The 20,587-nt window shown below is 47.8% G+C and overlaps 1 protein-coding gene across 1 annotated transcript in view; it reads left to right on the top strand.

The window, feature by feature from the left end:
• Positions 1 to 20,587, top strand: part of TMPRSS3 (transmembrane serine protease 3) — a 95,891-nt gene that overhangs the window by 68,849 nt on the left and 6,455 nt on the right. Inside the window, exons 10-11 of the mRNA XM_073618066.1 lie at positions 3,850 to 3,992; positions 11,370 to 11,522. Of these exons, the coding sequence (XP_073474167.1) occupies positions 3,850 to 3,992; positions 11,370 to 11,522 (296 nt within the window). The remainder of the gene's footprint in view (positions 1 to 3,849; positions 3,993 to 11,369; positions 11,523 to 20,587) is intronic.

Genomic DNA, 20,587 nt, shown 5'->3' with positions numbered 1-20,587 from the left:
GGCAATATATAAGCAGATTAAAATTTAGCTTTAACCAGTTGCCAACCCCCCTATAACAGATTACCTGCTACAGGGCGGCCGTTCGGTGTCTCGGGCGTTGATGACATCAACGCGTTTCACTGTACAATTGCGTAGGTCCAGACGAAGCTACGCAATCGTACAGTGAAGCACATTGACCTCATCAATGCCCGAGACGCCGCTTGCAGCATCCCTGCTAATGTTGGCGAGCTGTAAGGGGAGGACGATCAAATCGCGCTCTGACCGCGAGTAAATCAGTGGGAGCCATTACAGATACCAGCCGCACCGGCTCGTCTGTACAGTGCACCTGGACAGCAGAACCTGTGGATTCCATATTCAGTGAAGCGTCCAGAGTGGGGATCTGTGGAGACGGAGGAGGACTGGAGCTGTGTCCCGTCAGCGGTAAAGTACCATGGCTGTGGTTTGAGACTGTATACACATTCTCTGATGCCCATTGACTCACCCTTTTCCAGTCCTAGCCTCCCTTCCCCTCCCAATTCATGACAGTACTGTCCATACGTGTATGACTCCACAGTACCCACTGATCCATGTGGGGAGTTTTTTGCTCTATACTCCCTCTAGCAGGTGCTATTCTGCGGTAACTGCTGTCTGTGGAAGCCCCGTCATGCCATTACCACGGAAGGTTCTTGGATTGTGAACACCGCACAGCCACTGGACTTTTGAGCCCCCCACTGGGGCATTAATGTCTCGGTACCCGGCCCACTAGTGACAGTCCTCCAATTTTCATCCCTATTCTATTTGGGGAGCTTGCACACAGGATAGACAATTGTGTCCCTTTCCCCATAGGATGATATGATGGGATAGGTTCCATTGATTATCCAGCAGCATAGCACCCTAGAATCCACTATCCTAGTCCAACTAGTCACCTTCTCCCCTAGCTCGAGCCTCCAAGGGGGCTGACTCATGGAAGTACTACTGCCATAGGTAGACCCCTTTGTTACTGACATACGGCATTTGGCCGTGGCAGTACTCCGTGGGTCAGCATACTTTGTCGTCTGGACGATTTTCTTTAGTGTTTTTTGTTTAGTCATGTGTTTGTTCCATGTAGCATGGTATCATGCAGTGTTAAGTGGTTCTGTGTGTTCCTTGTCTGGGAGTTATCTTTCTCCATCTATTTGTTTCCCCACACTAGGGGAAAAACTTTTGGTGTATGCCTTACTAGGCTATAATGACTTAACCTATACGGTATGAGTCAGGTTGGACACATTGCCTATGATTACAGGCCTTTTGCCCTTATGCTTTCTTGGTACTGATTGCTTAGACAACCTTGCCTTATGTCTTGTTTCATGAACCTTGAACCCTTTGCTCCTCATATGAACTGACATACATGCTGCCAGTCATTATCTGACTTGTATATTGCTGCAGGAAGGGGGGAGTTAGAGAGTGATGTGGAATGCAATTTTTTGGAGTCAGAGGACTCCTTCGATTCCTAGTCCAAACATTCCCAGTTTCATCACTAGTGCCAAGTGCCTGTTGCAATGAGGGGGCGCCCCCACTTGTGCAAGTAGGCGGAATGTCTGCAGGACTTTTTGGATGCCTGGACTTAGGACATTTCAGGCCTTTGGGTCCAGGATGTGGTGTCCTGGAGTACGGGCTGGAGTTTCACTCTTCATTTTATGCTCTCCAACCTGCCTCTCTATGGAGATTTCAGACCTGTCAGACTGCCTTGCAACAACTTTACTCTTCAGGAGTGATTGCACCAGTTCCCACTAAGGAATGATTTTAAACTTGCTCATGGTTTTAAAGCCCAATAGGGGAGTTCACCTCACTTGATTTGAATGTTATCAACACCTTCTTGCAGGTCGAAAAGTTCTGGATAGAGACTTCTCAGTCTGTCATTGTATTGCTGTAATACGGGGAGTTTCTAGCATCCATTGACATCGTGGTTCCTGTGGATTTTCTGTAGATAAGTACCATTTCCAGTTTGTGGTTCTTCCCTTTTGCCTGTCAACAGCCTTATAGTTGTTCAATATAGTGCTTGTCCCAATTCTTATGCTATTCTGTTCTCATTAGAGTTTCAAGTAGATTCTCAACCTAGAGAAGTCTGTGTTGGATCCAACCCACTGCTTGGATTACCTAGGTCTAGTGTTGGTGAGGTTTGCCCACTTTAATTCTAGGCCTCTACAGCTCAATGTACTGAATGAATTTGACATGCTCCCTCAGTTCTTGTACATCTCTGTCTTAGTGGCTGACCAGTCCTGTAATGGAGTCAGGAAAGTCATTCTTTTCATTGACCTGGATGGTTCTCACAACACATGCCAGGCTATAGAAATGGGACATGGTCATCAAGAGACTTTTTTAAAATTGGGCAATTTGTCTCCCTGTTGCACTGAACCAACCAGTTTAAGAGGTGACCAATGAGAGTTCATTGAGACATTGCCACAGCCATGGCTTGCATAAACATTAGGGCAGCACCGGTAGCCACATGGGCATTCTAGAAACAGACCTAACTGTTACTTTGGCTGAAAGCAGTCTGCATTCCTGTATGGACAATTGGCAGATGGACTTCCTCAGCTGTCAGGGCCTAGATTTGGGAGAATGATCGCTATACCCGAGCTGTTTCAAGATATCTGTCGCCGCTGGGGGACACCAGATGTACATCTATTAGCCTCACGATTCAACAACTGGATGGACAAGTTTCTAGCCAGGATCAGGGATCCAAAGGCAGTGGCAGCGGACACACTGGTGAACCCAAAGGATCACACTTGCAATGGATTCTCCCTTAACTGCTCCCAGGGAGAGAAAGGATTCCAGTGATCTTGGTGACCGCTGGTGGCCGCGTACCTCTTCACCCCCCTTCCTTCTGGGGCCGCAGACTCTGGCTCTGTGACTGGCCGGAACCGCGTGATGTCTTTCTGTTGGAGTATCTTAGACATATAAGAGAAAAGGGGCTGGCTCAGCCCACCAGGCTCCATCTGTAAACATTCCTTTTGGGTGTAAAGAACCCGTCACCAACCGAAAGAATTTGGAGGTAGAAACATAGAAAATCAAGTATTTTAAATGCTTACGGGCAGCGCTTTTCTAGTCTATAAAAATGTTTTCCTTGCCTTGTATTGTGCCTTTAAACTTGATAGAACCTTTGACTACTCCAGGAAGAGTAAATTCTCTAGCACAGCCCCCTCCCTCCTTACATGTGTTAGCTCTCTCCTCTTCTGGAAGGGCCTAGTTACTGCTGTGTTGACCCAACTCCTCTGCCACTCCCCTCGTCTCCCTACATAACCTGTTATGTAGCAGGTGGAGGAGGAAGGAATGGGAAAACTATAGAGCAACCATTTTCAACTAGGGTTTCTCCAGAGGTTGCAAGGGGTTCCTTGGATTGTGGCTGATGGACCTTTCATCTGATGGTACCTACATAGTTCCTGGGTCAACGTAACTTAGCAGAGCCAGCTGCATGAACCCAGTGATCTTTTTAGTTGTCTGTACATGTGGCAACTGGACCACTAGTCACCATTATAAGTGTCAATTTTCCCGCTGACTGACAAATAATTGGTTTTAGCAAGGGTTCCCTGAATTATTCTAAAGGTTCCTCTGGGGTAAAAAGGTTGAGAAAAGCTTATAAAGAGTGTCCCTTAAATGACAACTCTGAGTCTGCTGGAACTGCTGATATGCAGTCTCAGAGCTTTTGGATGTCTACAGAAGGGAGGCTTTTACAGGTAAATAACACGCATGAAAAACATTAAATGCACATGTAACCTTATGGGAAGATTGTCTGTGAAATGAATGGTCTGGTGACAAAGCCTCTAAAAGTACGTTTTCATTTTGCTTGGGACACATACAGTATCATTATTCTGCATTTTTTTGTCCAACTAGGTGACACATCACAGACAATGGATTATGCTGGGGTCCCTCTCATATCAAACAGAGTGTGTAATACAAAATACATGTACGGGGGAGTTATAAAACCATCTATGTTGTGTGCCGGCTTCCTGGAGGGTGGAGTTGATACCTGTCAGGTACATATAATTTATTTATAAGATTTAAGATTAATACTTATACACAGAATGATAAGTCTTATATTTGCACCCACCCTGCTTATCAAGTGTCAGTAGTTTGCTCAACATTACAATTAGTCAGCCTCACTAGCTGTGCTTAAAAGAAAATCTCAGGAACAAGAGTAAATGTAAAAAACAAACCGTGTAATACCTACACTCCCTGCAAAAAAGTCCTCTCTGCCACTAGAGGGCTCCAGTCTTCTGGGTTGAATGACAATGAAGGCCATTAGACCCACTTCCCTTAATTAGGTCAAGGCTGTCATGAACCCACCCCCGGGGGGGGGGGGGGAGGCGTTATCATATTGGCCTGAGCTTACAGTACTATTTGAATGGCACTCACAAATAATGCGTGTCACTGGACCGATCAGAAGAACCTTGGTAAAAAAAGTTGTTTAATATATATGTACCGTATGTATATATGTTGTATGGTGGACAGGCTCAACTGTTATCGGCAGTGAAAAAACATTCATTAGACAGGGACACCCAGGAAAAATCCAGGCAGGTTTGCCCTGCATGTTTTGCTTTCAGCAAGGCAGTAAACAAACTTAGCTGAATACAGGAGGGCTTTGTACAGCAAGTCCATAGCATAAAACAAACAAAACATCTCGTCCAACCATTAACTAAACTCAAATTGGTTCCCCACTAAGCAGGCAGTATGTGTACCTTTTTAGTGTTTTGTCAGCACTCAGCCTTTTCACTCAGTGGCAGGCCCATATAGCAGAGAGAGAAAGAGAAAGCCCTGAGCATCAATCAGCTTACATATACACTATATTGTCAAAAGTATTGGGATGCCTGCCTTTACACACACATAATTTTTAATGGCATCCCAGTCTTAGTCCGTAGGGTTCAATATTGAGTTGGCCCACCCTTTGCAGCTATAACAGCTTCAACTCTTCTGGGAAGGCTGTCCACAAGGTTTAGGAGTGTGTCTATGGGAATGTTTGACCATTCTTCCAGAAGTGCATTTTCTCATATCGAGTTAGTGTGCTATAGTGTGAAACATTCAGACAAGCTGAGCTGTACCTGAGCACCATGAGCAGACCTCACTAATAGATCCTGCTCCCTGGTAGGCAGAGAGCATTCTAAATTTACCTAATGGTCCTCCTGTTAGGCAGAAAAACCCAAAACTATACTCTCTTCTAGCACCTACCTAGGAGGGTGTTATATGAATATTTATTTTGTTCACTTTTGATATGGATGTACTGATTAACATTATATAGGAAGCAGAGCTCATGTTTTTATGTACTTTACAAGTTTTGATGCACACTGAAATGTGGTTTATTGCAGAGGCGGCTCTAGGCTTTGTGAGGCCTAAGGCAAAACTTAGACATGAGGCCCCTCTCACACGCATAATGGGAAAAATAATTCAAGCAGTAAAAAATACCCCCCACCCCCACCCCCCACAGTGCTGCCGGCTTTCCTCCTCTTCTCTCCCACTGACTGCTGTGGGGGATCTTCAGGATGGAGGGTGGGAAAGGGGGCTGGTAAATATGTCCTTTACCAGTCCCTTCCTTTTCTAAATGAACACAGTAAGTGATCGGTACTGATAACTGTGTTCATTCATAACTGAAGCATAGTAAACGGTGTGCAGCTGAGGCTACAGTGAAAGGGACTGGAGAATGTGTTTCCTCATTCTTTTTCTCTATCTCAAAAGTGAGACTTCAGGGGTCTAGACCCCTGATATCTCCTCAAAGAACCAAAAAACGTAAAAAAAATGTTCTAAAAAAATGATAAAACAATTGTTAAAGCCATGCCCAATATGTAACATAATTTAGCCACACTCACTGTTTTTTGTGGTGCGCTGTGTATGCTACAGGTCACCGTCTCCCTAGTAGGAGCCCCAGTGCACTACTTTGCCCATGATGCTATTATGATGGCACTGTAAGATGGTGATAAACATGTGTAGGATAGAAAAGTGGAGGGTATGACGGCGCATAGTATGTGCATTAGAGGGGTGCATAGTCTATGGAGGTGTGTAGTATGCACTTGAAAGGGGTGTGGAGTGTATAGTGTATAGTGGCGGGTAGTATGTATATGAGAGGGGTGCAGAGTGTATGGTGGTGGGTAGTATGACATGAGAGGGGTGCAGAGTGTATGGAGGCCGGTAGTCTGTACATGACAGGGGTGCGCAATGTATGGCAGTGGGTAGTATGTACATGAGAGGGGTGCAAAATGTATGGTGGTGGGTAGTATGACATGAGAGGGGTGCGGAGTGTATGGGGGTGGGTAGTATGACATGAGAGGGGTGCAGAATGTATGGTGGTGGGTAGTATGTACATGAGAGGGGTGCGGAATGTAAGGTGGTGGGTAGGATGACATGAGAGGGGTGGGTAGTATGACATGAGAGGGGTGCGGAGTGTATGTTGGTGGATAGTATGACATGAGAGGGGTGAGGAGTGTATGGGGGTGGGTAGTATGACATGAGAGGGATGCAGAGTGTATGGTGGGGGTAGCATGGCATGAGAGGGGTTCAGAGTGTATGGCGGGCGGTAGTATGACATGAGAGGGGTGCAGAGTGTATGGTGGTGGGTAGTCTGACATGAGAGGGGTGCAGAGTGTATGGTGGGGGGTAGTCTGACATGAGAGGGGTGCAGAGTGTATGGTGGGGGGTAGCATGACACGAGAGGGGTGCAGAGTGTATGGTGGTGGGTAGTATGACACGAGAGGGATGCAGAATGTATGGTGGGGGGTAGCATGACACGAGAGGGGTGCAGAGTGTATGGTGGTGGTTAGTATGACACGAGAGGGATACAGAGTGTATGGTGGTGGTTAGTATGACACGAGAGGGATGCAGAGTGTATGGTGGTGGGTAGTATGACACGAGAGGGATGCAGAGTGTATGGTGGTGGGTAGTATGACACGAGAGGGATGCAGAATGTATGGTGGGGGGTATCTTGACATGAGAGGGGTGCAGAGTGTATGGTGGTGGTTAGTATGACACGAGAGGGATGCAGAGTGTATGGTGGTGGGTAGTCTGACATGAGAGGGGTGCAGAGTGTATGGTGGTGGGTAGTCTGACATGAGAGGGGTGCAGAGTGTATGGTGGGGGGTAGTCTGACATGAGAGGGGTGCAGAGTGTATGGTGGGGGGTAGCATGACACGAGAGGGGTGCAGAGTGTATGGTGGTGGGTAGTATGACACGAGAGGGATGCAGAATGTATGGTGGGGGGTAGCATGACACGAGAGGGGTGCAGAGTGTATGGTGGTGGTTAGTATGACACGAGAGGGATGCAGAGTGTATGGTGGTGGTTAGTATGACACGAGAGGGATGCAGAGTGTATGGTGGTGGGTAGTATGACACGAGAGGGATGCAGAGTGTATGGTGGTGGGTAGTATGACACGAGAGGGATGCAGAATGTATGGTGGGGGGTATCTTGACATGAGAGGGGTGCAGAGTGTATGGTGGGGGGTAGCATGACACGAGAGGGGTGCAGAGTGTATGATGGTGGATAGTATGACACGAGAGGGATACAGAGTGTATGGTGGTGGATAGTATGACACGAGAGGGATGCAGAGTGTATGGTGGTGGGTAGTATGACATGAGAGGGATGCAGAGTGTATGGTGGGGGGTAGTACGACATGAGAGGGATGCAGAGTATATGGTGGGGGGGTAGTATGACATGAGAGGGATGCAGAGTGTATGGTGGGGGGGTAGTACGACATGAGAGGGATGCAGAGTGTATGGTGGGGGGGTAGTATGACATGAGAGAGATGCAGAGTGTATGGTGGTGGGTAGTCTGACATGAGAGGGATGCAGAGTGTATGTTGGTGGGTAGTATGACATGAGAGGGGTGCAGAGTGTATGGGGGGGGGTAGTATGACATGAGAGGGATGCAGTGTATGGTGGTGGGTAGTATGACATTAAAGGGGTACAGATGGTATAAAAGTGGTATATAGTGTGAATGAGCCCTAATTTATTGCTCCATCACTGCAGAGGCCACTTTGCAGTGGCATGCGTAGAGCAACTAAAGTTAGGTGCACAGCATCCGAACTGGCCTCCCACCCTGCTGCAGACACTGCACTCACCACCCCCTCCCACATCTCAAGCCCCTTCCTTCAGTCTCTGCACACAAGTCTCTCATTCTTCCAAAAAGCTGCCAACTTACCTCCCTGCATACACCCAGCAGAATGAACTTTTGCATGTGCATGCATTCTACCTGGCAGGTTCAGCCCCGGCCAGCAGCTCCGCCTCCACCTCCACCTCCATTATTTGTCTGCAGACAGCGCTGGAGGAGGACGCTGAGAGGGGGCACTGGAGAGTGCCAACTGTTGGCACGGCGGCGCTGTTATAGCAGCGCTGCATATTAGGAACACTTTACCGGCCCGGCCTACTTACCCCGCCAGCTTGGGGACAGTGACCAGGGGACATTCTCTCTCACTCCCACACAGATGTCAGGCAAATTAGGCAGCCGCAAGGCCCCTTTGAACGCGAGGCCTAAGGCGACCGCCTAATTTGCCTAATTAGAGACATGAGTGGGGTGTGGAATGTATGGTGGTGGGTATTATGTACCCCTCTCAAGTCATACTACCCCCCCACCATACACTCCGCACCCCTCTCATGTCATACTGCTCTGGTTTATTGTATAGCACATATATTTTTGATTCTATGAACTTTGTATACAGTAGGTGACTGCGATCTTGTGTCAATCTCGACGCTGTTATCGGCGAGATTTGACACCTACGAGCCCCGTCTCGGGAGCCAGCGCCAAGCTGGCTCGCTCATCGGGAAAGGAAAACTATTTTTTCCTTTCGTGATGAGCGAAAGGCAGTGCTGACAGCTGTCTGGTATGAATCATGAGGGGGAACGCCGCGCCAAATTTTAAATAAAAAACCAGCATGGGTTCCCCCCCAGGGGCATACCAGGCCCTTAGGTCTGGTATGGATTTTAAGGGGAACCCCCTACACCGAAAAAACGACGTGGGTTTTCCCCGAAAATCCATACCAGACCCTTATCCTAGCATGCAGCCTGGCCGGTCAGGAAAGGGGGTGGGGACGAGCGAGCGTCCCCCCATATACCGTACCAGGTCGTATGCCCTCAACATGGGGGGTGGGCGCTTTGGGGTAGGGGGGCGCCCTGCACCCCCCCACCCCAAAGCACCTTGTCCCCATGTTGATGAGGACAAGGGCCTCTTCCCGACAACCCTGGCCGTTGGTTGTCGGGGTCTGCGGGCGGAGGGCTTATCAGAATCCGGGAGCCCCTTTAATAAGGGGGCCCCCAGATCCCGGGCCCCCACCCTATGTGAATGAGTATGGGGTACATCGTACCCCTACCCAATCACCTGGGGAAAAAAGTGTCAATAAAAAAAACACACTACACAGGTTTTTAAAGTAATTTATTAGGCAGCTCCGGGGGTCTTCTTCCGACTTTGGGGGTCTTCTTCCGACTTCTCCACTCTCTTCTCCCGGTCTCAGGTTCTTCTCCCGCTCTCCGACCTCTTCTCCCGGTGTCCGGTTCTTCTCCCGCTCTCCAGATCTTCTGCTCTTTTGCCGCTCTTTTGCTAGTGGTGGCCCGATCTTCTCTGCCGTCTTGTTCCTTCTTCTCTTCTTCCGATGTTGACACAACGCTCTCTCCTCCTGTAATGCTGTGTGAGCGGTGCGCCATGACATATAGGCATAGGGCGTGGTCACCAGGTGATGTCACCCGGTGACCCCGCCCCTTATGACGTCACAGTCCCATCATGCCCCGGAACTGTGACGTCATAAGGGGGCGGGGTCATCGGGTGACATCACCCGGTGACCACGCCCCATGCCTATATAAGTCATCGCGCACCGCTCACACAGCATTACAGCGGGAGAGAGCGTCATGTCAACATCAGAAGAGAAGAAGGAATAAGACGGCGGAGAAGACCGGGCCACCACTAGCAAAAGAGCGGCAAAAGAGCAGAAGATAGCGGAGGAGCCCGGCAGAAGATCCGGAGAGCGGGAGAAGAACCGGACACCGGGAGAAGAGGCCAGAGAAGAACTGGACACCGGGAGAAGAGAGCGGAGAAGTCGAAAGAAGACCCCCGAAGTCGAAAGAAGACCCCCGGAGCTGCCTAATAAATAACTTTAAAAACCTGTGTAGTGTGTTTTTTTATTGATACTTTTTCCCCAGGTGAATGGGTAGGGGTACGATGTACCCCATACTCATTCACATAGGGTGGGGGGGCCGGGATCTGGGGACCCCCTTATTAAAGGGGGCTCCTGGATTCCGATAAGCCTTCCACCCGCAGACCCCGACAACCAACGGCCAGGGTTGTCGGGAAGAGGCCCTTGTCCTCATCAACATGGGGACAAGGTGCTTTGGGGTGGGGGGGCCGCAGGGTGCCCCCCTGCCCCAAAGTGTCCACCCCCCATGTTGAGGGCATGCGGCCTGGTATGGTTCAGGAGGGGGGGGGCGCTCGTTCGTCCCCACCCCCTTTCCTGACCGGCCGGGCTGCGTGCTCGGATAAGGGTCTGGTATGGAATTGGGGGGGGCCCCCATGCCCTTTTTCCGGTGTAGGGGGTTCTTCCCCTTAAAATTCATACCAGACCTAAGGGCCTGGTATGCCCCTGGGGGGAACCCATGCCGGTTTTTTATTTAAAATTTGGCGCGGCGTTCCCCTCAGCACTGCCTGTCGCTCATCGCGAAAGGAAAAAACAGCTTTCCTTTCCCGATGAGCGAGCCAGCGTGAGATGTACAGTACCCTGTCGCTGAGAACCAGCACGATGGGATCGCGCTGGAAACACATTCTCGCGGTCAGGTACTGTATTTGCTTTTTACCTGTTGGAAAACTGGTAAAAAAGGTAAAACTGAGTTGAAGTTGAACTCCGCTGCATCTGAGCACCACAAACCAAAAACACAATTTTGTTCATTGTTAATATTAAAAGCAAGCACCCTCATCCATCCATGTCTCTATGCTTTATTTTGCTGAAAAATCACTTTGAACCCCCCCCCCCCCCCCAGCGTTTCCGGCCATCTTGAGTAAGGGCAGATGATTTATGTAGCATTTACTTCCTTCCTGGTATCCTGGTGCCTTTAGCTCAGGAATGCATAGAAGAGGATGTGTTTAGCTGAGAAAACCCTTCCTCCCCTCCTGAAAAGTCCTAGGATGTATGACATCATTATGGCCTAGGCCTGGAACCAGGAAGCAACTGAAAAAAAACGTTCAAAACCAAGAAATAGAATATACCTTCCTATCTATTTATTAATTCTAGCAGCATAAGGATTAAAAATAGCCAATGTTGATTGAGAGAATGAAGCTCCACTTTAGTTCCATAAAGACTTTAGTGAGTTTTTTTAAAATGTTCCACTTTAATGTTAGAGAGACTTGCTTGTTACATACCTGTTTACTCTCATCTTATCTCTTGTTACTTTAGGGGGACAGTGGTGGTCCTTTGGCATGTGAAGACAGGAAAGTGTGGAAGTTGATGGGGACAACAAGCTGGGGTGTTGGCTGTGCTCTTAGATATAAACCCGGAGTGTATACCCGAATCACATCCTTCCTGGACTGGATACACACGCAGATGGAGGTATCTACCCTAGGATATTTTCTAGCATTGTTGACTTCATGTACAATGTATATTCTACCTTGGCCTGGCTAGTCCAAGGTTTTCCTTTTTCAGATCTACATTAGCAACAAAATATACAAGATTCAGTTATATAGTTTTTATTCCTTGCCATTCTTTACACCAGTGGTCTCCAAACTGCAGTCTAGGGATTGGATGCGGCCCTTTGCTTGCCTTTATCCGGCGCTTGGGGCACTATTCCCCCCCACTGACATGGGACATAATTCCTCCCACTGACACCAAGGATGAGGTACTATTCCTCCCACTGACACCAAGGATGAGGTACTATTCCTCCCACTGACACCAACGATGAGGTACTATTCCTCCCACTGACACCAACGATGGGACACTATTCCTCCCACTGACACCAACGATGGGACACTATTCCTCCCACTGACAACAACGATGGGACACTATTCCTCCCACTGACAACAACGATGGGATACTATTCCTCCCACTGACAACAACGATGAGGCACTATTCCTTCCTCTGACGCCAACAATGGGGCACTGTTCCTCTGACTGACACAATGATGGGGCACTGTTCATCCCACTGACACAATGATGAGGCACTATTCCTCCCACTGACACCAACAATGGGGCATTATTCCTCCCACTGATATCAACGATGGGACACCTTTTCTCTAATACCAAAACTAGGGCATTGTTCACTTCCACTGGCCACAGTCCGACTCCCCTAAAGTTGGAAGGACAATAAACTGGCCCTTGGTTTAGAAAGTTTGGAGACACCTGCTTTACACAGCTAACAATGGGACGACCCAAAGTAGTATGACAAGAGTGACAAACTGGGTGCAGCTATTGGGGCGCAAAATCTGAGTTAAAAAGGTTTGTGCTCGGGGTTCCACCCAAATTTTGAACAATATCTGTATGTATTCTCTTCCTTGCCTAGATGCTGACATGCCGTTTAAAAAAATGTAAATCGCAGTAATTACCTTTTATTTTTCTATTCTTCTTTGCACTTCCTGGTTCTCCTCCCGTGGGAGTAGGCGTGTTTCTAGCCTCTCCCAGACTCCTGGGAGCTAGTCTCAGGCTTCCCAGGATGCCACTGAGCATGTGCGGGAACGAGCGGTGAATGCTGGGAGCACAGCATTCACCACATCCAGGAAATAAATGCTTGTGGGCTTCAAATGCCCACAATGAAGATGGAAACCGCCTGCAGTGAATAATATAAGTTATTCTTTCCGACGAAATCTGACACAGGCGGACATATTACACACAATATGTGAGTATGTAATGCTGAGAAGAAAAGTTTGTGAATTAACTCAACAACAAAAAAAAATGATAGATAGGTGGACCCCCGCTTTAAACTTTTTTTTTTTGCAAAATCAGTATAACATTTTCACAATTGTACAATCCAGATAAGAAAACTGAAAATGATAGTAATAAAAGCTAAACTATATATATTATATGCTGTATTTATGTACAGTCATGTGAAAAATTAAGCACACCCCATGGAAATAGTCATTAGATCTTCATTCAAACAGTGCTTACCGATAAAGGGGAGATTTGAACAAATGACATATTGGGGTTGATTTACGAAAGGCAAATCCACTTTGCACTACAAGTGCACTTGGAAGTGCAGTCGCTGTAGATCTGAGGGTAAGATCTGAAATGAGGGGAAGCTCTGCTGATTTTATCATCCAATCATGTGCAAGATAAAATGCTGTTTTTTTATTTTCCTTGCATGTCCCCCTCAGATCTACAGTGACTACACTTCAAAGTGCACTTGTAGTGCAAAGTGGATTTGCCTTTAGTAAATAACCCCCATAAAATTGCCATGAGGGTCACTTTATTTCCTTTTTGTTTACAAACGTTTTTTTATTTTGTAGTAAACGAAAAGACATAAATCAGATGCAACACATAGCTATGTACATAATATCTGATACCATTTCATATTCAAACCGATATTGGCCACAAAACGAGTGGCAGATGGTTACATAAAGAATTTATAAGGTTATCCATGTCCTGTGGCTTTCATATCAGGTAACTGGAACTAGCATATATGCGTAAAAGAACAATTAAGAGGTATAACAAATAGAAAATCATAGGGGAAGGGGGGAGGGGAACAACGACACTCCATCTGTACAATAATTTGTGTATGTATGTAAAAACAAACCAGAACTTCAAAAACCATATGATGACCAAGAGGCCCATTTCCTTTCAAATACCAGCATAGTGTCCATCATCGTGTGGTAGACTTGCTCCATAAGGCAAATTGCTTCCATGCGTCTTAAAACTTGGTCCCAGGGGACTACTGGCGAACTCCAATGTAGCGCTTTTGCCCAATGTGCTGCACTGAATAGAGTGTGGGCAAGTTTCTGAGCTTGAGGGGGTAGCCTCTGGAAGTTCTGCAAAAAAAAGGCACATCTGATAAGTCAGGGTAAGGTGAATTTGAGCAACCTTGGTAGCTATCTTCTGCCATAGGGGATGATGAACTCTACAGCTCCAAAATATGTGGAGATGTGTGCCTCTATCGGATTCGGGGGAACCTCTAAAGCAGTTCCTCGGGGCCAAGGGGCAAAATCTATTCAGTCTGGAAGGTGTGTAGTACCATCTGGTGTGGAGTTTTACCACTGTTTCGTTTACTGCCATAGATTTCATACATTTGTGCATATTTGAGACCATAACTAACCAACCCTCAGGAGCTATCTCTAGACCCGATGAGGGTCACTCTATAAATGTGTGTGCACACATGTCTCACCCAGATTTACTGATTTTTTTAATTGGATTCAATCAGGAGATTTGTGAAAGTTGCGTGAAACCTCATTGTGTATTAGGCTAGGTTCACACTGCTGCAGTGCGAATTTAGCGCGATTTTGATCCGATTGCGTTGCAAATTTGCATTGCGAATTCTTTGTGTGTTCTTGCGATTCTACTGCAAATTTTGCAATCTATGGAGCTGAATTCGCATTGCACACGGATCAAACTCGGACAGGACCCTTTTTTTACGCAGGTTAAATTCGCAACGCATTGATGTGAACAGCACTCATGGAAAACAATGTTATTAAAATGACTTGCGAATTTGAGCGATCGCAGCGGCTCAAATTCGCAATAAAATTCGCAGCAGTGTGAACCTAGCCTAAATTCTCATAATATTAATGAAAATGCCGTTTTATCACAAACAAAGTACATTCCCATTTCCCACCACTTCAAATCCATGAAATTAGAATTCGGTGTTCCAGATTAGGTGCCAATGATTAGAACCTCCTTAGGAGGTATGTGGATGGAATCTGTCTTTTTTTAAATGTGGGCAACACCGTGGCTAAGGCCTGATTCACACCTATGGCATTTTTAGTGCTTTTTGCATTTTGCAGATTTGCACTACAGAACGTGTTCCGTAGGAAACTATGTTAAATGGATTGTAGTGCAAATCTGCAAAATGCAAAAAGCACTAAAAATGCATAGGTGTGAATCAGGCCTAAGTGGTTAGCGCTTCCACCTAGCAGCACTAGGGTTGATGGTTCGAATCCCAACCACGGCACTACCTGCCTTGACTTTGCATGTTCTCCCTGTGCCTGCGTGGGCTTCCACCCGCACACCAAAGACATGCTGGTAGGTTAACTGGCTCCTTTCTAAATTGTCCCCAGTATGTGTATGTATGAAAGTGAGTTAGGGACCTTGGATTGTAAGCTCCTTGAGGGAAGGGACCAATGTGAATGTTCAATATATATGTAAAGCGCTGTGTAACTTGACAGTGCTATATACACTCACCGGCCACTTTATTAGGTACATCTGTTGCTTGGTAATAGAAATAGCTAATCAGCCAATCACATGGCTGCAACTCAATGCATTTAGGCATCTAGACTTAATGAAGACAACTTGCTGAAGTTCAAACCGAGCATTGGAATGGGGAAGAAAGGGGATTTCATTGACTTTGAACGTGGCATGGTTGTTGGTGCTAGACGGGCTGCTCTGAGTATATTCATAAATGTGCATTTCTCTTGTGTGTGTCTTGGAATAAGTACAGGTGTTTTTTTTTTTTTTTTTTTTTTGGTGCAGCAATTTTCTTTGGCCGTGTAGAATTCAATGAGAACGTATGAAAAATGCAAAAAAACCCTAGACCTGCAGTTGACCCAGAAGGAGGCAAAACAACCCTTGTACACTAGCATAGTTCAGTATACTCAAAAAGGCAATAAAAATCCTTCCTGATCCTCTAAGGCAGGGGTCTCCAAACGTTCTAAAGAAGGGGCCAGTTTACTGTCCTTCAGACTTTAGGGGGCTGAACTGTGCCCAGTGGGAGTACACAATGTTTGATCTTTGATATTAGGGGGAGAAATAGTTGGTGTGCCCAGTTTTTGTTGTCAGTGGAAGGAATTATGCCCCATCGTTGGTGTCAGGGGAAGGAATAGTTCCCCACCCATCATTGGAGCACAGGTGTGTCAGGAGGAGGCTGTCTCTCTGGAGCTGCTGCAGATCCGTGTGAGAGGGGACTGGTGAGGAAATCTATCCCAGCTCTCCTGGCCCCTTTCTGGGGAAGCCATGGAGGCCAGCAGGGCCTCTCCTGCTGGAAGCTCACAGCCATCTCCTGGGCCGTCGGGTGACATGCCTGCCCCTGTACAAGCTGATCTCTCTACCCCTGGTGGGGATGAAGGTTCCAAAGCCATTCGGGAGCGAGTGGTGGCCGGGATTAAGGTCCTAAATAGGGAGAGGGATAAGCTTTACAAGCTACGAGCGGAGCTGAAGCGTCTGCGAAGGCAGCGTGAGGGCTTACACAGCCAGAAGCGTGGATCCATGGATCCGGAGATCCAGTTGGCCAAAGTCCGTGTGGACCATCAGGAGACCATTGTGGCCATGATGGAAGGCAGAGATGGGCCATTTAAGGAGAAGTTTGGAAATGACAGGAGGTTTGGAAGGATGACAAAGATGGAGGTGGAGGAGGAGACCCCCAGTTCTGACCCCCTGCCCCCTCAGGGAGAGGTAAGCAGCCCCATGCCTTCCCAGGACTCAGGAGGCATGCTCAGGGCCATCCAGGTAATGGAGTCTCCTATGCGGAGGAATCAGTTAATGTTTAATGAGGAGGACATTACGGATGATGTACCTGATAAGGTAAAGACTGCCAAGTCCCATGTTGTGGATAAGACTGTTTTTGTGCCTTTCAACACCGACAATGTGCCTAATGACAATCAGGCTGCTGATCCTGTGTGCAGCAATGTTGTGCCTGCTGATGCTGCAATGCAGAAAGAGTTACTTTTAAAAAATGTCATTTCTGTAGAAGAACCACAGGTGTCAGCAGAGCCCATTAACCCCCCTTTAGCTGAGTCCAAAGCTGTTTGCCCCACAGCTGCTGAGGACTCTACAGCACAGCTTCAGGAGACAGCTGGTATTGCAGCAGAAACTGTGATTATTCCTGATGGGAATGTGAATGTTTGTGTGACTGATAACAATCACCCCAGTATCAGTGTGATGGACAATCGTCCTGCTATGGATTCTTCCAGTTCAGTTCAGAGAGTTGATAATGATGTGACTTCAGTGTGGGGCCTTGGCCCTGATAAACCTACCTTTGCTCAGGTGGTACGCTCTGCTCCTGGTAGCTCTGCTCCCAAGCGGGGTTTTCCCCTACAGGCTACCACTTTGAGCACCCCAGGATCTGGTCTTGGGTCTCTGGCTTCTGCTGGGGGTCCCAGACGTAATGTTGTTATTCTGAAATGGGAAGGTGGTGCGATCCCTCCAGCACGGCGTGCAGTGGTGGATTTGATTTTGGAGATGGGTTTTGGGGCAAATGATCTGTATGCCTTTATACATGTAGCTGGGAGCCGGGATTATACAGTTAGCTTCACCAGGCCAGAGGGTCTTGACCTGTTCTGGGAGAGATATGAGGCTCGGTGCAGGTCAAGACCTGAATGGGAAGGTCTGGCCCCAGTTGCAGTTTCTCAGAGGTCTACAGTAAAAAAAATCACAATTATCCTCACTAATGAGAGTGTCCCTGCCCGGGATCTAGAGGTTTGGTTAAGGAACTATGGGGAGGTTTTGACCAAGCCCAATAAAATCCTTGATGAGCGTAACATCTGGACTGGGGGTTGGTCAGTTACAGTCAGGTTGGCCAGGGATGGGAATGTTGTCCGTCACCTGCCCTCCTCAGCTTTTATAGGGAGGGATAGGATGACTGTTTTTTACCCTGGTCAGCCGAAGCTGTGTCACCGCTGTGGAGAAAAGGGGCATTTGAGTTCCTCCTGTTCAGCCTTGATATGTTCAGTGTGTCGGGGTCAGGGTCATATGGCTAAGGACTGCACCGAAATGATCAGGTGCAACCTGTGCCTGCGCCTTGGCCACCCCTACAGCAGATGTCCTGAAGCCTGGCACAATATGGAGAAGGAGGTAATTGATGACATGTCAAGGTTGGACAGGATGGAGGGTGAGGCCCCTGGTGTACCATCTTCCTCTGCGGTGACCGACTCCCCTGGTCCTGCTCAGGATCCCTCTCCAGTTCCTGTGGCCACCCCTCATGTGTCTGTAAGTATTCCTTCTGTATCTGTATCTGTCTCCCCCCAGCCTACTGTACCCTCTCCTCATGTGTCAGAACCTTCCAAGTCTGTGCCCCCCGAGTCAGTTCCCCCCCAGGAGTCTACCCCTCCTAAGTCTGATTCAAAGGGAGCACCCCCCCCACCAGCAGTGGTAGTGGGTACTAAAAAGGTTGCTTCTTCCTCTGTAAAGAAGTCTTCTGTAAAGACTTCACAGAAAAAAGTAAGAGATGAGGGCATCTCTGAAGCTGACCTGCAGTACCTGGAGGAGAGAAGGAAGGTTGGGAAGCGGAAGAAGCAGGTGGTGAGGACAGAACAGGCTCCAGTGCCTGTCTCCAACCGGTATAGGTCCTCTAATTGGGATATCTCTTCATCTGGAGCTTCTTCGGAGCGAAGTTCTGATTCCGAAATGGAGTTTGAGGCGGCCTCAAGAAAGAGAGAGGCTTCTGGTGATGAGCAGCAGAGGGGAGCTAAGAAGCAATCCACCCAATAACCCAAATGGCGGTTCCCCCTCCGTTAAAAGTGGTGACAATAAATGTCGCTAGCATTAAGTCAGTAAGAGCTCGTTCTATGGCCTTCTTTTTGTTCAGCCAATTAGATGCTGAAATTTTATTTTTGCAAGAGACTAGGCTCACCTCCTTGGCAGATATTCATATGGCCAAGAGAGAGTGGAGGTATGGTCCATCTTACTGGTCTCTTGCGGCCGAGCCTTACGGCGGTGTGGCGGTGTTGTTTAAAACCGGCATGGTAACTGTCCGGCGGGTTATTGAGGTGGAGATTGGGAGATGTATGGTCTTAGACGTCCTTGTGGGAGGGCAGGACCTGCGCCTAATTAATGTTTATGGACCGCACACAAAGTGGGACAGGAAATGCCTTTTTACAAGGATCAAGCCATTTCTTTTTACATCCCGGCAAGTGGTCTTTGGAGGTGACTTTAATACAGTAACTAGGCCCAAGGACAGGAAGGACTTCAAGGACAGGCTGGGATATGATAGCGTTTTTTTAAATAGTATGGTTAGGGATGCTGGTCTTGTGGATGTGCACATTAAGCACCTCCCGGATGACACTGGGTTCACCTTTCATCGAGGTAATAGTCAGAGTAGAATAGATAGGTTTTTTTTGAAGGAGACCTCTGCTTTCTCACCCCCAGTGGTGCAGGCAGTAGAGTTCTCTGATCACTGTATGCTATCTGTGGTCCTGAATGCTTCAGACGCCCCTCAGAGGGGCAAGGGCATCTGGAGATTGAATTCGACTCTACTCAAGGAAGAACATGTTAGACAATCCTTTGAGGAATTCTTTCAGGCACAGGTGACCATCCTGGACTTTTGTAGCAGCAAGGCTGAGTGGTGGGAGCTGACCAAAAAGAGGATTGCTGGATTCTTCAGGGGCCTAGCCAATAGAAAGCAGTTTAATAAATACATGACCTACCAACGTTTACGGAGGAAGCTGGATATTCTTGTCTCGAGAGGAGGAGATCCTGGGGCAATCTCCGAAGTGAAACTCCTTCTCAGGAAGTGTCAATATGACCGGCATGCCTCTTTGGTTCTGGAGAGGGACTATGGGAAGTACCACTCGCCTGACCCTTACCAGAACTGCAAACAAGGTGTAGCTGTTAAAACGGTCGTTGGCCTTAAGGACAGTACAGGTTCCTTGACAAAGTCCAGGTCAGGGATTCTGGAGGTCGTGAGGTCCTTTTATGCTGACCTTCTTGGGAGGAAAGAGCTTGACCGTGACAAGATGGAAAGCTTTTTGGACTCTACTCCAGGTCTAAATGATGAAGATGTCCCATTGATGAATTTGACAGAGGAGATCACAGTTGAAGAGGTGATAAGGGCAATTGAACAGCTTGCCATCAAAAAGTCACCTGGACCGGATGGCTTGACGGCTGAGTTTTACAAAGCTTTTAAGTCTATTCTGGCCCCACATTTGGTAGAGGTTTTTAACAGTTGCCTTGCTGAGGGGGTACTTCCCTCTTCCATGAGGCACTCAGCTGTGATTCTTCTTTCAAAGGGTAAAGATCCTTCGATGATTGAGAATTGGCGCCCCATCAGCCTTCTTAATGTCGATAGAAAGATACTGGCAAAGATCATTTTCTGGCGCCTATCGTCAGTAGCAGAGTCTTTGCTTTCTCGCCATCAGCACTGTTCGGTCCAGGGTAGGTGCACCTTCACAGCAGTTTTAGCTGTCCGGGAGGCCTTGGAGCGGTGCAGGGCTGCAGGCTGGGGAAAGTATTTGCTGACATTGGATCAGGCAAAGGCTTTTGATCGTGTTAACCATGAGTACCTGTGGTTGCTCCTTAGTAAGTACGGTCTGCCGGGTGGTTTTGTCGATTGGTTAAAAGTCTTGTATGAGGGGGCAGAGAGCTTTCCTCTTGTTAATGGTTGGGTTGGGCAGTCCTTTGAGGTTGGCTCCGGGGTGCGCCAGGGTTGTCCCCTGAGTCCCCTGCTCTATGTGTTTGCAATCGACCCCTTCATCAGGAGGCTAGAGAGCGGCATGTTGTGTGGGGTGCCAGTGGGGCTTCCGGGTGAGCCGCCTTTGAGGGTTGTTGCCT

This window comes from Aquarana catesbeiana, linkage group LG02 (genome assembly GCF_042186555.1).
Source record: "Aquarana catesbeiana isolate 2022-GZ linkage group LG02, ASM4218655v1, whole genome shotgun sequence".
NCBI classification, from domain to species: domain Eukaryota; kingdom Metazoa; phylum Chordata; class Amphibia; order Anura; family Ranidae; genus Aquarana; species Aquarana catesbeiana.
The sequence above is the reverse complement of the archived record's forward strand: the minus strand, read 5'-3'. Positions and strand labels throughout refer to the sequence as shown.